The sequence below is a fragment of the Camelina sativa genome, chromosome 4 (assembly GCF_030686135.1).
Source record: "Camelina sativa cultivar CO46 ecotype springtype chromosome 4, ASM3068613v1".
Classification (NCBI taxonomy): Eukaryota; Viridiplantae; Streptophyta; class Magnoliopsida; order Brassicales; family Brassicaceae; genus Camelina; species Camelina sativa.
Window position 1 is genome coordinate 32,290,823 of NC_141883.1, and position 18,748 is coordinate 32,309,570.

At 36.3% G+C, this 18,748-nt stretch overlaps 4 protein-coding genes across 4 annotated transcripts; 2 read left to right on the forward strand and 2 right to left on the reverse strand.

Annotated features, from left to right (window-relative positions):
• The first annotated feature begins 1,304 nt into the window (after positions 1-1,304).
• Positions 1,305-4,523, forward strand: LOC104783210 (uncharacterized). Its single transcript, XM_010508338.3, has 5 exons — positions 1,305-1,731; positions 1,921-3,745; positions 3,828-3,888; positions 3,987-4,210; positions 4,296-4,523. Exons 1-5 carry the CDS (start codon positions 1,614-1,616, stop codon positions 4,348-4,350), a joined length of 2,283 nt encoding a protein of 760 aa, XP_010506640.2. The 5' UTR covers positions 1,305-1,613; the 3' UTR covers positions 4,351-4,523.
• Positions 4,495-5,268, reverse strand: LOC104783211 (succinate dehydrogenase subunit 8, mitochondrial). The gene is made up of 2 exons (XM_019245112.2): positions 5,078-5,268; positions 4,495-4,708 (listed from the first exon to the last, which is right to left on the reverse strand). Exons 1-2 carry the CDS (start codon positions 5,171-5,173, stop codon positions 4,664-4,666), a joined length of 141 nt encoding a protein of 46 aa, XP_019100657.1. The 5' UTR covers positions 5,174-5,268; the 3' UTR covers positions 4,495-4,663.
• A 398-nt stretch (positions 5,269-5,666) lies between these two features.
• LOC104783212 (putative WRKY transcription factor 46) lies at positions 5,667-7,129 on the reverse strand. The gene is made up of 3 exons (XM_010508339.3): positions 6,685-7,129; positions 6,455-6,586; positions 5,667-6,357 (listed from the first exon to the last, which is right to left on the reverse strand). The coding sequence occupies exons 1-3, from the start codon at positions 6,939-6,941 to the stop codon at positions 5,844-5,846; spliced, it is 903 nt and encodes a 300-aa protein (XP_010506641.1). The 5' UTR covers positions 6,942-7,129; the 3' UTR covers positions 5,667-5,843.
• Positions 7,130-8,876: 1,747 nt separating this feature from the next.
• LOC147946412 (uncharacterized) lies at positions 8,877-9,890 on the forward strand. Its single transcript, XM_087509604.1, has 4 exons — positions 8,877-9,149; positions 9,273-9,357; positions 9,457-9,598; positions 9,752-9,890. Exons 1-4 carry the CDS (start codon positions 8,877-8,879, stop codon positions 9,888-9,890), a joined length of 639 nt encoding a protein of 212 aa, XP_087365730.1.
• The last annotated feature ends 8,858 nt before the right edge of the window (positions 9,891-18,748 follow it).

Sequence of the window (18,748 nt, forward strand, 5' to 3'; positions counted from 1 at the left end):
TTTAGGGAGGCAATTCATTCTTGGTTTGTTAGAATGCTTTGGTTACTTGATTCAACATACAACGAGTCCGTTATCTCCGTGAAAGATTTCTCCATTTTTCATGATGCCCAATATCCATCGTCCCGTTTACTGAAAGGGATTGAGTATAAAGTTGAAAGAGATTTATGGCATATAGATCGGCGAATCTGGGATCCAGGCATAGCAAACTTATGGAGAATCGAAGAATTAATGCAAGAGAAGATATTGAGTATCATCACTAATATTAGACGACTGTGGAGTTTCTTTCATGAGAAGATAGTTAAGAACGACGATCTCATAACTTTGGGATTGATTCTAGAGAGGGAAAGATAATCTGTTTGGCGAGTAAGGTTTTGGTTTCCAAAGCATCGTGAAAATTCACTTCTCTATCGTTCTTTTTATTGATTGGTTATGTATTTGTGGATGTGTATTTTGATTTACTCAGTGTTGGTATATCTCTAATGTATCAACTCTTGTACAAGATTATGAATCAATGAATGAACGAAGTGTTAAAAAAAAAAAAAAAAAAAAAAAACACCAGATATGAATTTTTTTAACGTTACAGAACAGTGAGCAAAAAGAAATACATATGTTCCGAATGGGCTTAAGGTTACTCCCATAGAGGCCCATATTTAGGGTCCAACCGCTAGTACAAAGCACAAACCTTATTGAATGGGGAAGTGCGTGAAAACATAAAAGCTACTCTATTTGCTTTCACCTTTTGTATAAAGTAATTATATACTAGTGTAGCCTTTGGTTCAACGACCATGTTCAAATTTTTGTTTGTTGCTTTGTTTCTTTCTCGAATGAAAAATTGGAATAAGCTTGATTCGTTTCCCTCGTTCAGTCTTTTGAAAAATATTCGTATCTTAATTTTTGACAATAACCTCAAAGTTTCAAACTACTTAAATATAAACAAATATAGCATAGCAGCATTAGAAATTCAAAATCAGTAGAACTATATATATATAAATAAATGAGAAATAGACAACTAACCACTTTTCTACCACACTATCATCAATTTAATGTTTCCTTTATTATTGTCTCAGAAGTCAGAACCAGTTTGGCCTTTTGACCTTAACCTTGACTTATCTATCACTTCAGGCTTCAGCGTTATTTTTTTATAGTAATTTCTCTTAAAACTTTAACCAGCATTACACTTACTTACCTTTTTAATGTAACAAGTAAATTCCGAATTACACAATATGGAATTCCAAACTAAAACATGAAAAAAGTAAAAGGTATAGGTAATCTTTAAAATACTACATTCCTTTGGTGGTGGCTCTGAAAGTGAAAGAAGGGAAGAATTAGAAAACGATATAATGACCCCACTCTGTAGATTGGCCCGCCCAAAATAAATCGATTTGAAAGTTGAAAAACTCAGTTTCCTCTAGTCTCTCTCTCTCTCCCTATTATCTTTTGGTTTCAAGAATGAAGAAGGCTAGGAGACCTTCTTCATCTCTTTAAAAGACTTGACAGCAATAACAAGTCTTCTTAGTTTATCTTCTTGAATTTGAATTGATTGTTGAGTATCTTTCTTGTAAAAGCTGAGTGACAATTTTGTTTCTGTGTGTTTGTTTAAATTTCTCCTGGTGATGGCCGACTCCACGATCCAACTAAGGCTGGTTCGTTGTCCCAAGTGCAAGAATCTCTTACCAGAGCCTAAAGATTGCTCCTTTTTTCAGTGTGGTGGTTGTGGAACCGTTCTTTGCGGTTAGTTTCCATTTTCATCTTCTCTTTACCTGAACAAAGGTCAATTAAGAAAGCATAATTTCGAGAGATTAGTTCTTGTTTTTGATTGTTTCAACACTCTTTTTAAGTATGTTATGTCGACGATTAGAGGATAAAACAATTCTGACCCAATATAGTGTTTTGTTTGTTTGTTTTGTTCTGTATGTAAAGCCAAAAACAAGGACCGTGAAGCAGATTTGGTGTCGGTTGAGTCCGTGGATAATACAGCCAAAGAAACTGAAGTTAACTCTGGTTTTAGTGATGATGAAAAATCTGATTCAAATGCTTCATTAAGACACCAACATAATAATGGTCAAACACAGACTTGGGAGGTTCACAGTGATCCTAGTTCGAAACTGAATGTTGTTAATTCTGGTGATAACGATTCTCAACCGGGTTCGGCTCGGTTAAGGCGAAGAACAACAAAGACATGCGATTATGAAGGTTTCAGATTCTCCCCTTCTAACTATTTTACAGATCCCCTGTCTAGTGATGAAGCAATTGATCAAGACAGAGCTGGACTAGTGAGAAAATTGGATAAGCTAAAAGAACAGCTTCTTCAACCTAAAGAGCAGCAGATCTTGTGTTCTTCTTCAAGATTCAAAAAGGCTCCATTTGCAAGTTCTTCATATTACCGTCATTATCCAGAACCTGAACCACCATGTCTATATGGCAATAACCCTGATGTTTCTCTGCGTGGTCCGATGCATAATCAGTCTCATGTTCCAGCTTATGGAGATCCTCTTGGGATCCAGATGCGTGAAAGAACTCTGCAGCCATCTCATCTGCACAACTCAAGACAGTATATTGCCAATAATAATGGTGATGACTTGTTCGATACACATCTGAGAAATGGGATGTTACATCAATCAACTTGCTCGTGTTCCCACTGCTATGATCCATACCACAGAGCTTCAGGCTCAGTGTTTCCTCCCTCAGGATTGCCTGATGCTCTGCATAATGCCGGTTTTTACCCTCATGAGAGAAGTTTTGGTTTTGATACTTCATTGCATAGTCCGAGAACCTTTGTTCCGCATCCTCCTGGTTCTCACTCTCCTGGTCCACAGCTCCATGGAAGATGCCAGAGTGGATATGGGGATGCGCGAATGAATGCTATTACTCGTGTTCGTTCCCGTAAAGCTGTATCATCTTCAAGTGGTACTCGCCTAATCCACCCTGTGGCTGGTGGTGCACCATTTATAAATTGTAAAAACTGCTTCAAACTTCTGAAATTGCCAGACAAAACAGATTCTGCGACGAGAAAGCAACAGAGAATGCGGTGCGGAGCCTGCTCTTGTGTAATAGATTATTCCTTTGTTGATAAGAAACTCATTCTCTCTACGGATCCTGCTTCAGCCAAAAAAGCAGAAACTCATAGTAGGCTGAATTGGGTAACTTCTGCTAACTTCTCTTCTGACTATGATAATACTGCTTACGAATTCCATGCAATGGATAGAGGACTAACCGACGTATCAACTGGTCTGACTTTGAATTCTGACAAAGCTCAAGAAATGCAGACTGCGGATTCTACTCCTAGTGTGACTGAAGACGAGCTAAGTTCAGACAGTTCAACAGGAAAAGTTACTCCTGATTTACCTCTTCACAAACACTTTGAATACTCTTCGATCAATGTAAGAGACCGGTCTGGGCCAAGGAGCCGAAGTTCTCGTTCAGAACAGGACAGGGTCGTGCTGAGCAAAACAGCCATGAGACAGAACTCTATGAAAAAAGATTCAGTAGCAATTGAGATGGACGTTAATGATTACTCTCACAACAATGAAGTGTCTCAAGATTCTGCCAATGACTATACCGATGATCAGGGAAGAACCAAGAAAGGCGGATTCGCGAGTATTGTGAAGAATAGCTTCAAGGATCTGAAGAAGTCTATACAGAACGAAGGTAGAAGTGATGTCTCAGTAAATGGGCATCCAGTAGCTGAACGTCTGGTGAAAATGGCAGAGAAGCAGGCTGGACCAATCAGGCCAGGAAACTACTGGTACATGAAGCCCTTCAATCTCATTAATTTTTCTCACCGACTAGGGCTGATGGTTCTCTTCTGTTATGTTGCTTGGTACCAGGTACGACTACAGAGCTGGATTCTGGGGAATAATGGGAAGTCACTGTCTTGGAATATTACCGGTAAACACCAACCAATGAATTGTCTATATTCTTCAATCTCTCTTCATTTTCTTCAGAATGTGTACTAACACTGGCGAAAGGTGACACTTTTCTTACAGCCTTTCATTGAGGAGCTCAATTACCCAATGCCAGAGAATTGTGCTGGCGGAACCACAGGAGTATTTGTGAACGGAAGAGAGCTTCACCAGAAAGACCTGCGCTTGCTCACTGCCAGAGGTCTCCCACGCGACAGAGATCGATCCTACACTGTTTACATCTCAGGTAGAGTGATAGACGAAGATACCGGTGAAGAGCTAGATAGTCTTGGCAAACTTGCCCCAACGTAAGCTTCCCCACAAAGCCTATAAAATTTCTCTTTAGCCTTACCATTCTAGTTAATGTATCTGACTTTGATGCTACATGGTCAGGGTGGATAAGCTAAAGCGTGGGTTCGGGATGAGAGTGCCAAGGAGAGCTGCATGAAGAAATTTAAAGAAATGTTCATGAAACTCCCCGTTGTGTTCAACTTGTATCTCTGAACATCCGTGTTTGATTATACTAACACATTCTAAGCTAAACTTTGTTCTAACTCCTACAGAGACTTATAATCAATGTAAAGGATGAGAATGAGGAAAATGAAATATCATTATTGGCAACAAGAATCTAAAACACCAAAAAGATGAGTGTATTCGAAAGCTTCCAAAATCATTATTGAGCCTTACTACAAGAACTAAATGTTTCAAATCACATGATTAACACACCACATTTTTCTGTAGCATCTTCCCATTTTGTCTTCTCACTTGTTTGTTGAGACATTCTTCTTCTGCTCCCCTTTTGTTACCTGATCATCAAAACTCCATAAGTCAGACTCCAAAACTAGAACTTTGGATCAAAAATACCAAAAAAAAATGATGAATTGGTTTGATGAAAATCATAGATATGGATCAAAGTCAAAAACTTTACAGCGTTGCAATTCGATTTCTGAATTCAATCCTAATATAGGCAATCCTGATCCATCAATTGGGCCTATGAATGAACACAAATTTTCAACTAAAGTATGTTCCTTTCACGCCTCAAGGTTCGAAAAAGGGCCAATTACTAACTCATCAAGAGTAGTTTTGCGATCCGAATAAGATCAAAGGAGGGAAAAAAAAACCCAGCCAATCTAGATCTAACGACCAAACAAGAGATAGAGAAGGACGGAGAATACGTTTTGCAAGACGAATCCGACAGCGACGGCGGCAATTACGGCTCCGCCGAGGATAACTGGTGGACCGGACAGCAAACTCCACTTGCGGTAAATCATCCCTGTCTCCTTCGTCTTCTTCTTCTTCTTCTTCTTCTTCGGAACTTGCTTTTTGATCTTCTCCGACCAATTCTTTGATGAAATCGACACAAGTCTCTCTGTTCGATATTGGGCTTGCTACTTTAGTTTTCAATTGGGCTCAATCCCCATACTGTATTGGGCGTACTACTTTAGTTTTCAATTGGGCTCAAGGCCCATATTAATACTATTAATTGTGATTTTAAAATGGGATTTTAAAATTAACTTTGTTGAGTGGAATTATTATTTTCTACTGTTTGGAATTTCTCTTTTTCCGATTCTACCGTATTTTGAAAAATAGGTAGATTTATCTACTTGTTTGCCCAAAAAAAAAAAAAAAAATAGATTTATCTACTTTTGTCTTTTGAAAAATGTTCATCTAAATACATAATTGCATCTTTTTAAGTTTACAAAGCACTTTCATAATTCAATCATTCATATGTCTTCCTAACAAAAAGAAATTAACAACCGAAACTAGCCTTAATACAATCCTTTCTTTATTAAAATTGTCATAAAGTACAATCCAACTTCATTGGGAAATTCATAAACCCTGCTGAAACAAAAAAAAAGGGCCAAAATCATGTAAACTCCTAAAAGCTAATCTATACTATATAATTACTGCCATCATTAAAGAGACAATTACAATGACCAATCAAAGGGCAGACCACAACCAATCCTGATCGATAATATTGTCCAAAGATGAGAAATACGAATCTGCAGTTTCAGAATTCTCAAGAGAAGCAGGTGCAGTTACAATCTCGCTTGTAATTCCAGATCCTGATGTCGCAGGAGAAAGATCTCCCAAGAAAAGGTTACTTTTCCACTGGCCATTCTCAAACTCATGGTTAGGGAAAGAAAACGTTCTGAAAATGTTCTTCTTGTTCTCCAGATCTTCAAGATTTGTCATCATTACTTCTTCGGATTTCTTCGGTTTGATGTCTTCAGACTGCTCTGTGACATTCACTCTGTTTCTTCCTTCTTCGAACATTGAAACAGAGAAGTTCATGGTCGTCGTCGTCGCCTTCGGGGATGTGACGGTCGCGTTGTTACAAGTATGGTTTCCGAGATACTTCACTTCGTAAACCGAAGGATCTGTGTCTGATTTCTGAACTTGCTTCACTGCTACACAGTTTTGCGTGAATCGATGCGTGCATCTATAATATGCTCTGTAAATAAACAGAGAGGCATAGAGTTAGCAAATTCCCCAAAAAAGAAAGAAAAAATCAAAACTTTTTGAAATTCCCAAAATCGATGGTGGGTTACCTAGGGTTTTTGGATCCATGAATCTCTTTTTGTCCATATTTTCTCCAGCAATGACCATCTTCAATTGAACCATTGTCTTGTCCTGTTGCAACAAAAACCTTAACTTTCTCTGTCTTCTTCTCCGATGTTTTCCTGCAAAAAGAAAAAGATAAACAGAGGAATCAGACACATGTAAAAAAAAACCGTCCCTTGGAACTGAAACAGAGACAGAGAAAGAACCAATCTTATACCTCTTTTTGAGCATGGTTTTAGAATCCTTGTCATCATCGATCTCAGGGCTTCTTCGTTTAAGAGTGTTCTTGTCTTCGTTGAGGCTCAGCATGAAAATAGCATTCTGGTAAACACGGAGGATTTCAGAGATCAAGGTTTTGTTTGAATCAGCAGAAGAAGAAGTGTGTTTGAGATTGCTCATCAATTGATTCGCGAGATCTTTGCCTAGTTCCAGTTCACTGATCACAAGTTTCTCTTCCATCATCATCTTTTGCATTCACTCACTTGCAAAATCTCACTACAAAAGAACTTAGAATCTTTTTTAAAATTCTCTGTTTTCTTTCTTTTTGTTGAGAGAGATTGGTTTGTGAGTTTCGTGTGTTAGTGTCTGGGGTCTATTTATATACATGGACGAGATGAGATTCTGTGATTGTACTATGTCCTTGTGCTGCTTAGTGCTTCGACAATAAGTTCATTTATTTTTATTTTTATTTATTGTTTTTTTGGTTTTTTTAAAAGCTTAGCCAAGAAGTTGTGTGGAAAAGAGAAGGATCTTGGATAGAAATTGTCGTTTGCCCAAAAAAAAAAAAAAAAAAAATTGTCAAAAAGTTAGGAGACTACAAATTTTCACTATTTTGATATTATTAGAATATATATTTATATATTTTGCTAAATTTGTCTTAATAATAAATTAATAATGTTGGAATGAGTCTGGTGGGTTACTCGTTTCGGTTAACAAAAGAAAATATATACAGTAGTTGCTAATTCAATACCCTATTAGGCTATAATCCTTTATCTTTGTTATAAATCACTTATTGGATGGACTCCATAACCAAGTCCATACACAGCCCGTTCATGGCCCGTGTCCGTTCAAGACAATAACGCCCATTGGTCAATAGGTTTTGTGTTAGTCGGTTATGTATTTTACTATATATATATATATATGTGTAACCTCGAGTTTGATCAATGAATAAGAACAAGAGATTCTACACTTTGAACTCTCTAGTTTACAACACGTTATCAGTACGATCGTTTCTAAAGATCCAGCTGAGTAAAACCCTAAAACCCTAACCGCCGCCGTTCATCCTTCTTTTTCCACCAAAACCCTAAACCGCCGTCTTTTTCCTCTTTGTTCGAAACTAATTCCTGTACACGAGCAAACATGTGCTCGTGATCAAGTTCCATCCGAAACCAGTTCGAGGTTGGTTCGTGGTTCGCGGTTCCGGGGTGAGTGCAGTACGTGAGCGGTACAAGGAGCGGTTCAAGATCAGTTCGTGAGAAAGCAGTTTGCGGTTCTGTTCGAGGTTCGTGGTTTGTGGTCAAGTGATATCTGAGGTCTTTAGCTCCCAGATCAAAACCGGTCAGACCTCTTTGGTGTTAAGGTAAAATTGAAATCTTATGGGACCATATAATCGAACCTGATCTTAAAGACTATTGAACCCTAAACATGCAAGTACACAACTAACAATGTTCAAGATCTCTTAATCCTATAAAACTCTAAAACCGGTCGTTTAGGATTGTTAGATTGTTTGTGAAATTGCACCAAACTTTGTCAAGCTTAAATCCGGTTGATTGTTGTTTATTGTTGCTTGATTGTTTGCTGCATAAGAACCCTAGAACTAAACTGTTAAAATCGAGTTCCATAAGTGAAATATTAATCTGATTGTTCTAGGATATTTAAAATATGAAACTGCATGCATCCTTGAAATTGAATCGAATTTGCATAGGGTATTATTAATCGAATTTGGCATAGAATTTTCCTGTAAATTACGGCTGCATAAGAACCCTAAAATCCTAAATTAAAATCGGAATCTAGAGAAATTCTAGTTCCCTAAAATTTGTCTAAAATCCTAATTAGAAAAGGAAAAGATAATAAAAGGAAAATTTCTAAATTATATTAAGAAAAGGAAATTCTATCTAAGTAAAAAAGAAATTATTGCATGCTAGTTCCTATCTAGTTTTGTTTGTTTCCATGCATACTAAAAACCGAAAAAAAAATATATATATATAAGGCAAGGCATGGTTCGGTCTTAAATACCGCATGACCTAAGTTTAATTTGATGGCATGGTTCGGTCTTAAATACCGCATGACCTAAGTTTAATTTGAAGGCATGGTCCGGTCTCAAATACTGCATGACCTATTGATTGATTGCATGGTTCGGTCTCAAATACCGCATGCTAATGATCGGTTGTCTATTTCTGTTTTATGCAGATGGCAAGGCTTAACAACCTAGACTATGCTGCCTTGAATGCTTCTGGAGACAACTATCTACAATGGGCATTGGACACTAAGATCATGCTGAAGTCAAATGACTCATTTGAGTGCATTGAGGAAGGTTTTGAACCATCCGATAAGCAAAATTACAAGGTCATTATGCATATGCGCCATCACTTTGCTGAGAGTCTCAAGAATCATTACCTCACCATAGAGAATCCTTTTGACCTTTGGACAAAGCTTAAACGCAGATACGGACACCAACAAACGGTGCTCCTACCAAATGCTCAATTCGATTGGAAAAACCTAAGGATCCAGGACTAAAAATCCGTGGATGAGTATAACTCAGAGCTTTTTAGGATTGTCTCACTCCTTAGGTTGTGTGGTACTGAGGTGACAGAGAAAGAGTTGCTAGAGAAGACATTGTCTACTTTTAGCACTCACAACATACTACTTCAGCAACAGTACCGTGAAAAAGGTTTTAAAACCTATGGGGCCCTAATCTCATGTTTGCTACTAGCTGAGCAGAACAATGAGCTGTTGTTGATGAATAGTGCTATGAGACCTCTTGGTACAGCCCCATTACCAGAAGCACACAAGGTAGATGTGGCAAAGAAAAATTCTAATGAGCCTAAAGAGCCCAAGGAGACCAACTATGTCCACAGAGAAATACACTATGGCCATGGCCGTGGTGGTAGAGGACGTGGTGGTCGTGGACAGTACCAAGCTAGCCGCTTTGATGGTTATGGCCGTGGAGGCCGTGGAGGCCGTGGCCGTGGTGGTCGGGGCCGTGGGTCCTTTAAACCACAAAACAAGGCTAAATCGGTTTGTCACCGATGTGGTATGTCTAACCATTGGGTCAAGAATTGCAGAACACCTAAGCATCTTATTGATGCATATCAAGAAGTCTTGAAGAACTATGTGCATCTCGATGGTGAAGATGACTTCGACCATGAGAATGATGACTCACTAGCCTATGAGACTTCCGATTGTTTTAAAGAAGATAACTAATTTTATGTTATGGCCTTGGTTTAAATTCTAAGCTTTTATGCTTTATTTCGGTTTATGTATTGGATAATTATTTTGGTTTAAATTCAATGATTTTATTTCAATATTTATTTGCTTGTTTTATTAAAATTTAAAACAAAATTATTGTCATTATAAAAATGGCCGAGGATATGAGTGTACTAGTGGTGGACAGTGGATCCAGCCACACAATATTAAAGGATAAAAGATATTTCATAAACCTCATAATGAAAAGTGCCAATGTTAGTACAATTGCGGGTATAGCAAGCTTAATAGAAGGCTACGGCCAAGCTCATATATTATTACCTAATGGCACACATATTGAACTAAGTGATGCCTAGTACTCATTCAGCTCTAAGAGAAGCTTATTGAGCTTTAAAGACATTCGGTTGAATGGTTATCATATTAAAACAAAGGGTGAAGGTAGCAAAAAATTTCTATACATTACTGAAATTGTAAATGGACATAAGAAGGTCCTAAAGACTATACCTGCACTAGCCACTGGTTTATACCAGGCTAAGATTAACATGATAGAAGCTAACTTGGCAAAGCACAAAATGTTCAATGAACAGTTCACTCTATGGCATGACCGGCTTGGCCATCCGTGTACGAACATGATGCGTAAACTGATTAATAGTTCAAATGGGCACACCCTTAAAGAGAGAAAAGTTATCCCTAAAAATCTCATGTGTGTAGCATGTGCACAAGGGAAACTTATTATATGGCCATCACAAGCCAAAGTCAATAAAGAGACTTTAAACTTTCTGGAAAGGATACATAGTGATATATGTGGACCAATACACCCACCTTGTGGGACGTTTAGATATTTTATAGTTATGATCGATGCATCAACCAGATGGTCACACGTTTTCTTGTTATCCACAATGAACCTAGCATTTGCTATGATGTTAGCTCAAATTATAAGACTAAGGGCACATTTTCCAGATTTTCCACTTAAGACTATACGTCTAGACAATGCTGGTGAATTTACATCTCAAGTGTTTAATGATTATTGTATGTCCATGGGGGTGAGTGTGGAAATCCTGTGGCACATGTCCGTACACAAAACGGATTAGTTGAATCCTTCATTAAACGAATACAATTAATTGCTTGACCATTGCTAATGTGATCGAAGCTTCCTATGTCAGCTTGGGGACACACAGTTTTACATGCGGCAGAACTTATACGCATCAGGCCATCTAGTGAACACAAATATTCACCATCCCAATTATTAACGGGTCATGAGCCAGACATATCCCATCTCAAAATATTTGGTTGTGCCGTTTATGTACCTATTGCTCCACCACAGAGAACTAAGATGGGACCTCAAAGGAGGATGGGAATATATGTTGGATATGAGTCTTCCACCATTATAAAGTATCTTGAGCCAACCACAGGAGATTTATTTAAGGCCAGATACGCGGACTGTCAATTTACAGAATCCGAATTCCCAATGTTGAGTGGAGAGACCAGCAAGCTGGTTAAAGAATTAACATGGAATCAAACATCCTTGAATTGGCAAGATCCTCAGACTCTAGCCTGTGATGCAGAGGTCCAGAAAATTGTACATTTGCAAAGCTAGCTATACAATTGCCAGATTCCTTTGCTGACCCAAAGAGAGTAACAAAATCATACATACCAGGTTGTAATGCACCAGTACGTATTGATGTTCAGAAGGAACACAATAATCAAGTTTCTATAGAGTCTAAGCCACGTTTAAAATGAGGTAGACCATTAAGTACCAAAGATAAGAACCCTCAAAAGTCTAAAGGTGCAAAACAGACCAAGGTTAAGGGTATTACAGAAAATACAGACATAGCCGTGGCAAAGCCTAAGGTACCAAATGAGATTTGGGACGCTGAACCTCAAGGTCCTGAAGGTATTCATAATAATGAGATCTCAATAAATTATGTCATGTCTGGAATTCAATGGAACCGTAAGGATGTCGACATCGATAAAATATTTGCATACAAGGTAGCACTTGAGATAAATGAGGATCAAGAACCCACGTCTATATTAGAGTGCACTCAAAGTAAAGATTGGCTAAAGTGGAAAGAAGCCATTGTCGTGGAGTTAAACTCTTTAAAGAAGATAAGTGTGTTTGGTCCGATCTTAAGGACAACACCTGAAATAAAGCCAGTTGGACATAAGTGGGTCTTTGTAAGGAAGAGAAATGAGAAAAATGAACTCGTGAGATATAAAGCACGGCTTGTAGCACAATAATTCTCTCAAAGACCAGGAATAGACTATGAGGAGACATATTCCCCTGTGATGGATGCAACAACATTTAGGTACTTAATAAGTCTGGCTATAAGAGAAAAACTGGATTTGCGGTTAATGGATGTTGTAACCGCATACTTATATGGTCCACTGGATAATGAAATATATATGAGATTACCAGATGGTTTTGAGCTCAAAGATAAGAGTGGTTCTCGAGAACAGTAATGCATTAGGCTGAACAAATCCCTTTATGGACTGAAACAAAGTGGTCGAATGTGGTATAACCGGTTAACTGAATATTTAGCTAAAGAAGGCTATAAGAATGACCCAATCAGTCCATGTATATTTATAAAGAAGTTTGCAAACAAAGGGTTTGTAATTATAGCGGTTTATGTGGATGATTTAAACATCCTTGGGACCTCTGGGAAAATCGTCTAAACAGTCGAATATCTAAAGAAAGAATTTGAAATGAAAGACCTAGGCAAGACAAAATTCTGCTTGGGATTACAGCTTGAGTACATTGGTAATGGAATCCTTGTGCATCAAAAGGCATACACAGAAAAGGTACTCAAGAGGTTTAATATGGACCAAGCTCACCCATTGACCAGCCCAATGGTTGTTAGAAGCTTAGACTTGGACAAAGATCCATTCGGTCCAAAGAAGGCCGATGAAGAAGTTCTCGGACCTGAAGTGCCATACCTCAGTGCTATAAGAGCGTTAATGTTCTTGGCTAGCCACACTAGACCGGACATATGTTTTGCCGTGAACCTCCTAGCAAGATTTAGTTCTTGTCCGACCCAAAGGCACTGGAATGGAATTAAGCATTTACTTTGTTACCTACAAGGGACAACATATTTGGGTTTATATTATACTAACCATAACAAAGAAGGTTTAGTTGGTTTTGCTGATGCAGGTTACTTATCGGATCCGCACAACTCTAGGTCTCAAACAGGCTATGTGTTTACACATGATGGTACGACGATCTCGTGGCGTTCTATGAAGCAAACTCTTGTGGCCACATCATCAAATCATGCGGAGATCCTAGCAATTCATGAAGCCAGCCGTGAGTGTATTTGGATGAGGTCCATGACTCAACATATTTGGACGATAGTGGCATGGACGACAAAAGGGAAGCAACCGTAATCTATGAAGATAATATGGCCTGCATCGCACAGCTCAAGGAAGGTTACATCAAGGGAGATCAGACGAAGCACATCCTACCGAAGTTCTTCTTCACACACGAACTACAAAAGGCCGGAGAAGTTCAAGTGGTGCAAGTGCAATCATGCGACAACTCAGTCGATCTCTTCACTAAGGCATTACCGACAACAACGTTCAAGAAGCTCACGCACCAGATTGGAATGCGGAGGCTTAAGGACTTAGAGTGATGCTTGGAACAGGGGAAGCAATGCATGTTGTACTCTTTTTCCTTCACCGTGGTTTTGTCCCGTTGGGTTTTCCTGGTAAGGTTTTAATGAGGCAGCAACCCCCTAGCGTATTGCATCGATCCCTTAGCATCAGCATGGTTATGTCATCCAAGGGGGAGTGCTATAAATTACTTATCGGATGGACTCCATAACCAGGCCCATACACGGCCCGTTCATGGCCCATGTCCGTCCAAGACAATAAGGCCCATCGGCCAATAGGTTTTGTGTTAGTCGGTTATGTACTTTACTATATATATATGTAACCTCGAGTTTGATCAATGAATAAGAACAAGAGATTCTACACTTTGAACTCTCTAGTTTACAACAATCTTATTATTTTCGATCTATAAATTAGACCAATTAATGATCATATATCAACTACTTATCTATAAAGCGTCAACTATATCACCCCAATCACAATAGAAGACCCCAAATCTGATGACTCTCACTCAATTGATTTAGCTAATATATCTTTTTATCTATAATTTTTTGAAATATAATTATTGAAGACGACGAGTGAACCAATAAACTAAATTCTTCAAAGACCTCCCTGCCGCGTTATTAGATCCGGGTTGAATGTCTTGGTTCGCTGACGTAAAGACCCGTACGTGATCTCATTCCAATTATTGCGTCACTTCTAATTTTACATTCGTTTTTAAAAGATTAGCTAAACTACACTCTTTTTTATTTATGATACAAACAAATATTTATTTAAATTTACCAACATATAGTTCATTTATTGCATATAGTTGCATGTACTCTTTAGCTATTCGATTCACATATTTATATTCCAACCATTTCATATTGGAATTTGATTATGTAGTTCGTTAGATTTTTAAGGGGTCAAAGATCGAAATTATAGTGCCCCTAAAAGCTAAATCAAGAATCTATGGATCAGTCAAACCATGCAGGTGTAGTTTTGAGAAAATTGATCAATGTGTCTTTTTCATTCACACAATTGACAGTGACGTATTTATCATTATTAATACGATTAAATTCGAAACCACAATGATCCATCATCTTGTGGCATTCACCATCGTATTGTAGCTAGGCATTTGAATATATAGAATCAAACAAAAGGATACAAAACATACGGAAAGAAAAAAAATCACAGGTAAAACAAAAAAATATGAATCACCAAAATACAAATCTATTGTTTTGGAAATTTATTAATTATATGTTATAGTACAAAAGATAAATAACTAGACGAATTTTTAAAAAATCTCGAGAGTGATAAGCTGAAAATATACGCTTACAAATTGTCCATTTTGTCTTTTCGTTTAAATTTTACAATTTTCCATGTTATATGGCAGAACATATCAGTAATGTCATGACACTTAAAAAAATAATAATAATTTTGCTCAAAGAACAACCACATTTTGTGTGAATCTAGATGAAACCTAACCTTAAGCATTTGCCATATTCATCGTGCTGAATTCGTCAGTTTAATATTTGTGGACAGTAGATAATAATATAATATTGATATATCCACATTACTGTAGTCTGTATGTATCCTATGTTCCTCAGTTATAGAGACTTTGTAGCTTTCTGAGTCCAAACTAATTTCTTGGAAGTAAGTGTCTAGAGGCTGCTCCGCTGCTGCTTGAACTTAATTAATTACTCAATAGGAAATATAATTTTATATTTTTCGAACTGAATATTTATTCTGCGACGCGTCTACTGCTAGTTTAACGCGTCTGGTCAAAAGGAATAGTTTATGACTAACCAAAAATTAAGTAAAATGGCCGAGTGGCATATATGCACATGGCTTTTTTGCGCGGAAAAATAATAACTCTAATCACAATTATCAAATAATTAGTCATGTATGGACTAGATGAATATGAATATGATTGGTGCCTCCTTAAAGGTTAATCACTTAATCTTAATATAGGTTGTTCTTTCTTGCTTTGAACTGATATGAGTGATTTAGTACTATACAGCTTTTTTTAAGTATCGCAAGTTCGCAACCATAATAAATCAATAAGAAAACCAAAAACGCTCCCCTGTGTGTTTGTCTCCCAATTATTTTTGGAACATGATTATGGACGTATTGTAAACGTTTTGAGTAGATCAATGTAATCAACTACTGAAACCCAAAAGAAGAATCAACAAGGGTGGAGTCGGTGATTGAGAGCTCTATGTTATACGCCGTTGACGGCTCAGTATCCTCGGACTACCGGTGAAAGGCTTTCAGTTGCTATGGTTTTCAATGAATCGTTTATCGCCACTTGACAGCATGTTTTCTTTCTCCTTGAGGTGTCATCTAGGAGAATCGTCAAAATCGTTTATCACTTCATTGACTCCAAAAACGTTATTGTTTTTGTCGATGTCGATGGACTGATTGTGTTTATCATTTCGCTGCTTCCAAAAGCGTCATTGCTCTTATCGAAGTCGGTGGACTGATTGTTCTTTGCTTCCATGTTTTTCATCTTTTTTTTGCCATGGGACCAAACCATAGGTTTTAATTCATTGTAATTTCTAACTATTTTTATTTTAATGAAAAAATTACATCCTTAGCAAAAAAAAAAAAAAAAAATCAACAAGGAAAGAAAAAAAAAAGAAAAAAGAAAAGGAAACTGACTTATTAACAATCTGATAGAGATTATAGATACACATACTGTATATGTATGTACCAGATTTTATTAATAATACATGTTACGGTCAAAGACAAACAACAAAATTATGTTCAATATTTATTATAATGGTTCATTTTGCTGCATGAAAATTTTGTATCGATATTTGACATACTAATTAAGTATATGTTACACAAATATTCGACAAGTAATATACGTGATGGTTTTGGGAAAGGAAACATCCAAATACGATTTCCTTATCGACGGGGGAATGATAAAAACGACTACCACTGATACAATTCAGAATAGTTATATGTATCTACCGAAATATAGCCACACAGATCATAATATATTATTTGTACAACAAAAAAACGAATATTAAGGTAATTATAGATTTTTTTGGGTAATTTCCAAGAAAGGTCTTTGGGTGCGTGTTGAAAAAGATATAACGTCCTTTAGAGACCCACACATGTCACGTCTTTACGCCGAACAGACAAATTCTATTTTTCCTTGTTAGCAAAATAACAAATCTAAATATACCCAATTTATTTAAGTTCATACTATTTTCATTTTAACACAATGAAAACAAACGTATTTAACATCAACATCTTAATAAAAATTAGTTAAGGATATTGACTAATTCACAACTACATAAATATTTTTTGTTGTTGGGTCGGAATTCACATTTGTATTTTAATCTGTTGAAATTTATAGTTTTGATTGATGATGTCTAGAACCCCATAGAACAGACAGGAAAACTATTATTTAGTCTATTTGTCAAACAGATTTTGTTGGATACTGAAATGATGACAATAGGACCAAATAGCATAAGAGTTTAGATTTATTTGGAAAATTGAAGAACATTATAAAGTGCTCAATTATTTATCTTTTATTTTTTCTTCATGATTGGTAAATAAATGACTAGAATTATTGCGAAACAAGAACTTAACTTTCATAATTGATAAACATAAAATTATCAGAAAATGTGTTTACCAGTAGCCAGTAGGTGTTAAAGGACATAAGACTATGGACAGAAATAGTAAACTGGAATTTTACGAAACTCAAATTCGTTGAATACCTTACGACGTGAAAGAAATCTAGATTTAGTTCACATATATATAATACTAGTGCACTTATGAATAATAATAATAATACGAAGAAGATGAAGAAGATGAGAGTAAGAAGATATCAATGTTGATGTCTGCCACATTGACAAAAAAATCAAAGTGTTAGTCACGCCAAGTGTGAACACAGAAAGTCCTGTAAAGATGATAAGCACGTGGGAAAACATCTTAACACTTTCATTGTATTTGTCTTTTTACATAAAGCTGTCGAGTTTTTCGGCAAGAAATTTTTAAAATCTTGGCCACATAATTATATCTTGATTTACATTGGGGAAAAAAGAAAATGATAGAAACAGTAAGGGATCCATCAGAGAATATGGGAACATAAATCGTTAATTACCACGAATTCTTTGACCATTTTTTTTTTCTTTCTATTAATTATCGACTGTAACATAAGTTGCATTATGAAATACAAGTTGTAATTTTTAAGAGCAGTTGCATTATGCTACACCTAGAAATAGAAGGCTATAACAATACATACATCTAAACATGCATTTGTCTACTGTTGTGAAAACCCGTGTCACCTTACGTTGACCGTGCGTGAATAATTTCATCTCGCAGTCTTAAACTGAATGATGGGCTTTCTAGTTTCTATTTGGACCCCATAGTAACGAGTATACTCATTGGGCCATAATTTAGGCCATTTGCAAAAAAAAAAAATCGACCGCAAGGATGAGATACCCCATCTTAAATTTTTTTTAAGGCTGGTTCACTGAAATATTTTCTAATTCATATACTCCTTGTGTCCGCTTGTTTGATGTTTTGAACTTTTCACATATATTAAAACAGAAAAAAATATAACTATTTTATTATTATTTTTTTGATAATTTATTTGTTTTTATTTGTGACCATTCATATATCTTTGTGATGATTTAGTTTACTCTACTTTTTTTACTTTCCCATATTTTTAGTATTAAAAATATTTAGAAAATCAATCTTTGAGGGACAAAGAAAACTCTCCAAAACATCAAAGTATATGAGACACATGGAATATATCTTAAAAATTTTAATTATTAAGAGACGACCAATCTTTTCTGAATAATAAAATCTGGACTGTCAGGTAAATTGGTAAAATAGTGACTTTTTTTTTGGTTTGGTTCAATGGCTAGAGAATTCTGGATTGCTGTAAAAAAAAGAAGAATCATATGGATTCAATATTATTTATGGTTGATTTAAGAAATACGTAAAGATGGATGATAAATAAATTTGAATCCTAAGCAAATTATATTTATATTGATAATTATACATCTCAAAATAGTAATAATCAAAGTATATGAGACAGAGGGAGTATATCTTAAAAAATTTAATTATTAAAAAACGACCAATCTTTTCTGAATAATAAAATCTGGACCATCAGGTAAATTGGTAAAATAGTGACTTTTTTTTTGGTTTGGTTCAATAGCTAGAGAATTCTGGATTGCTGTCAAAAAAAAAAGAAGAATTATGGATTCAATATTATTTATGGTTGATTTAAGAAATACGTAAAGATGGATGATAAA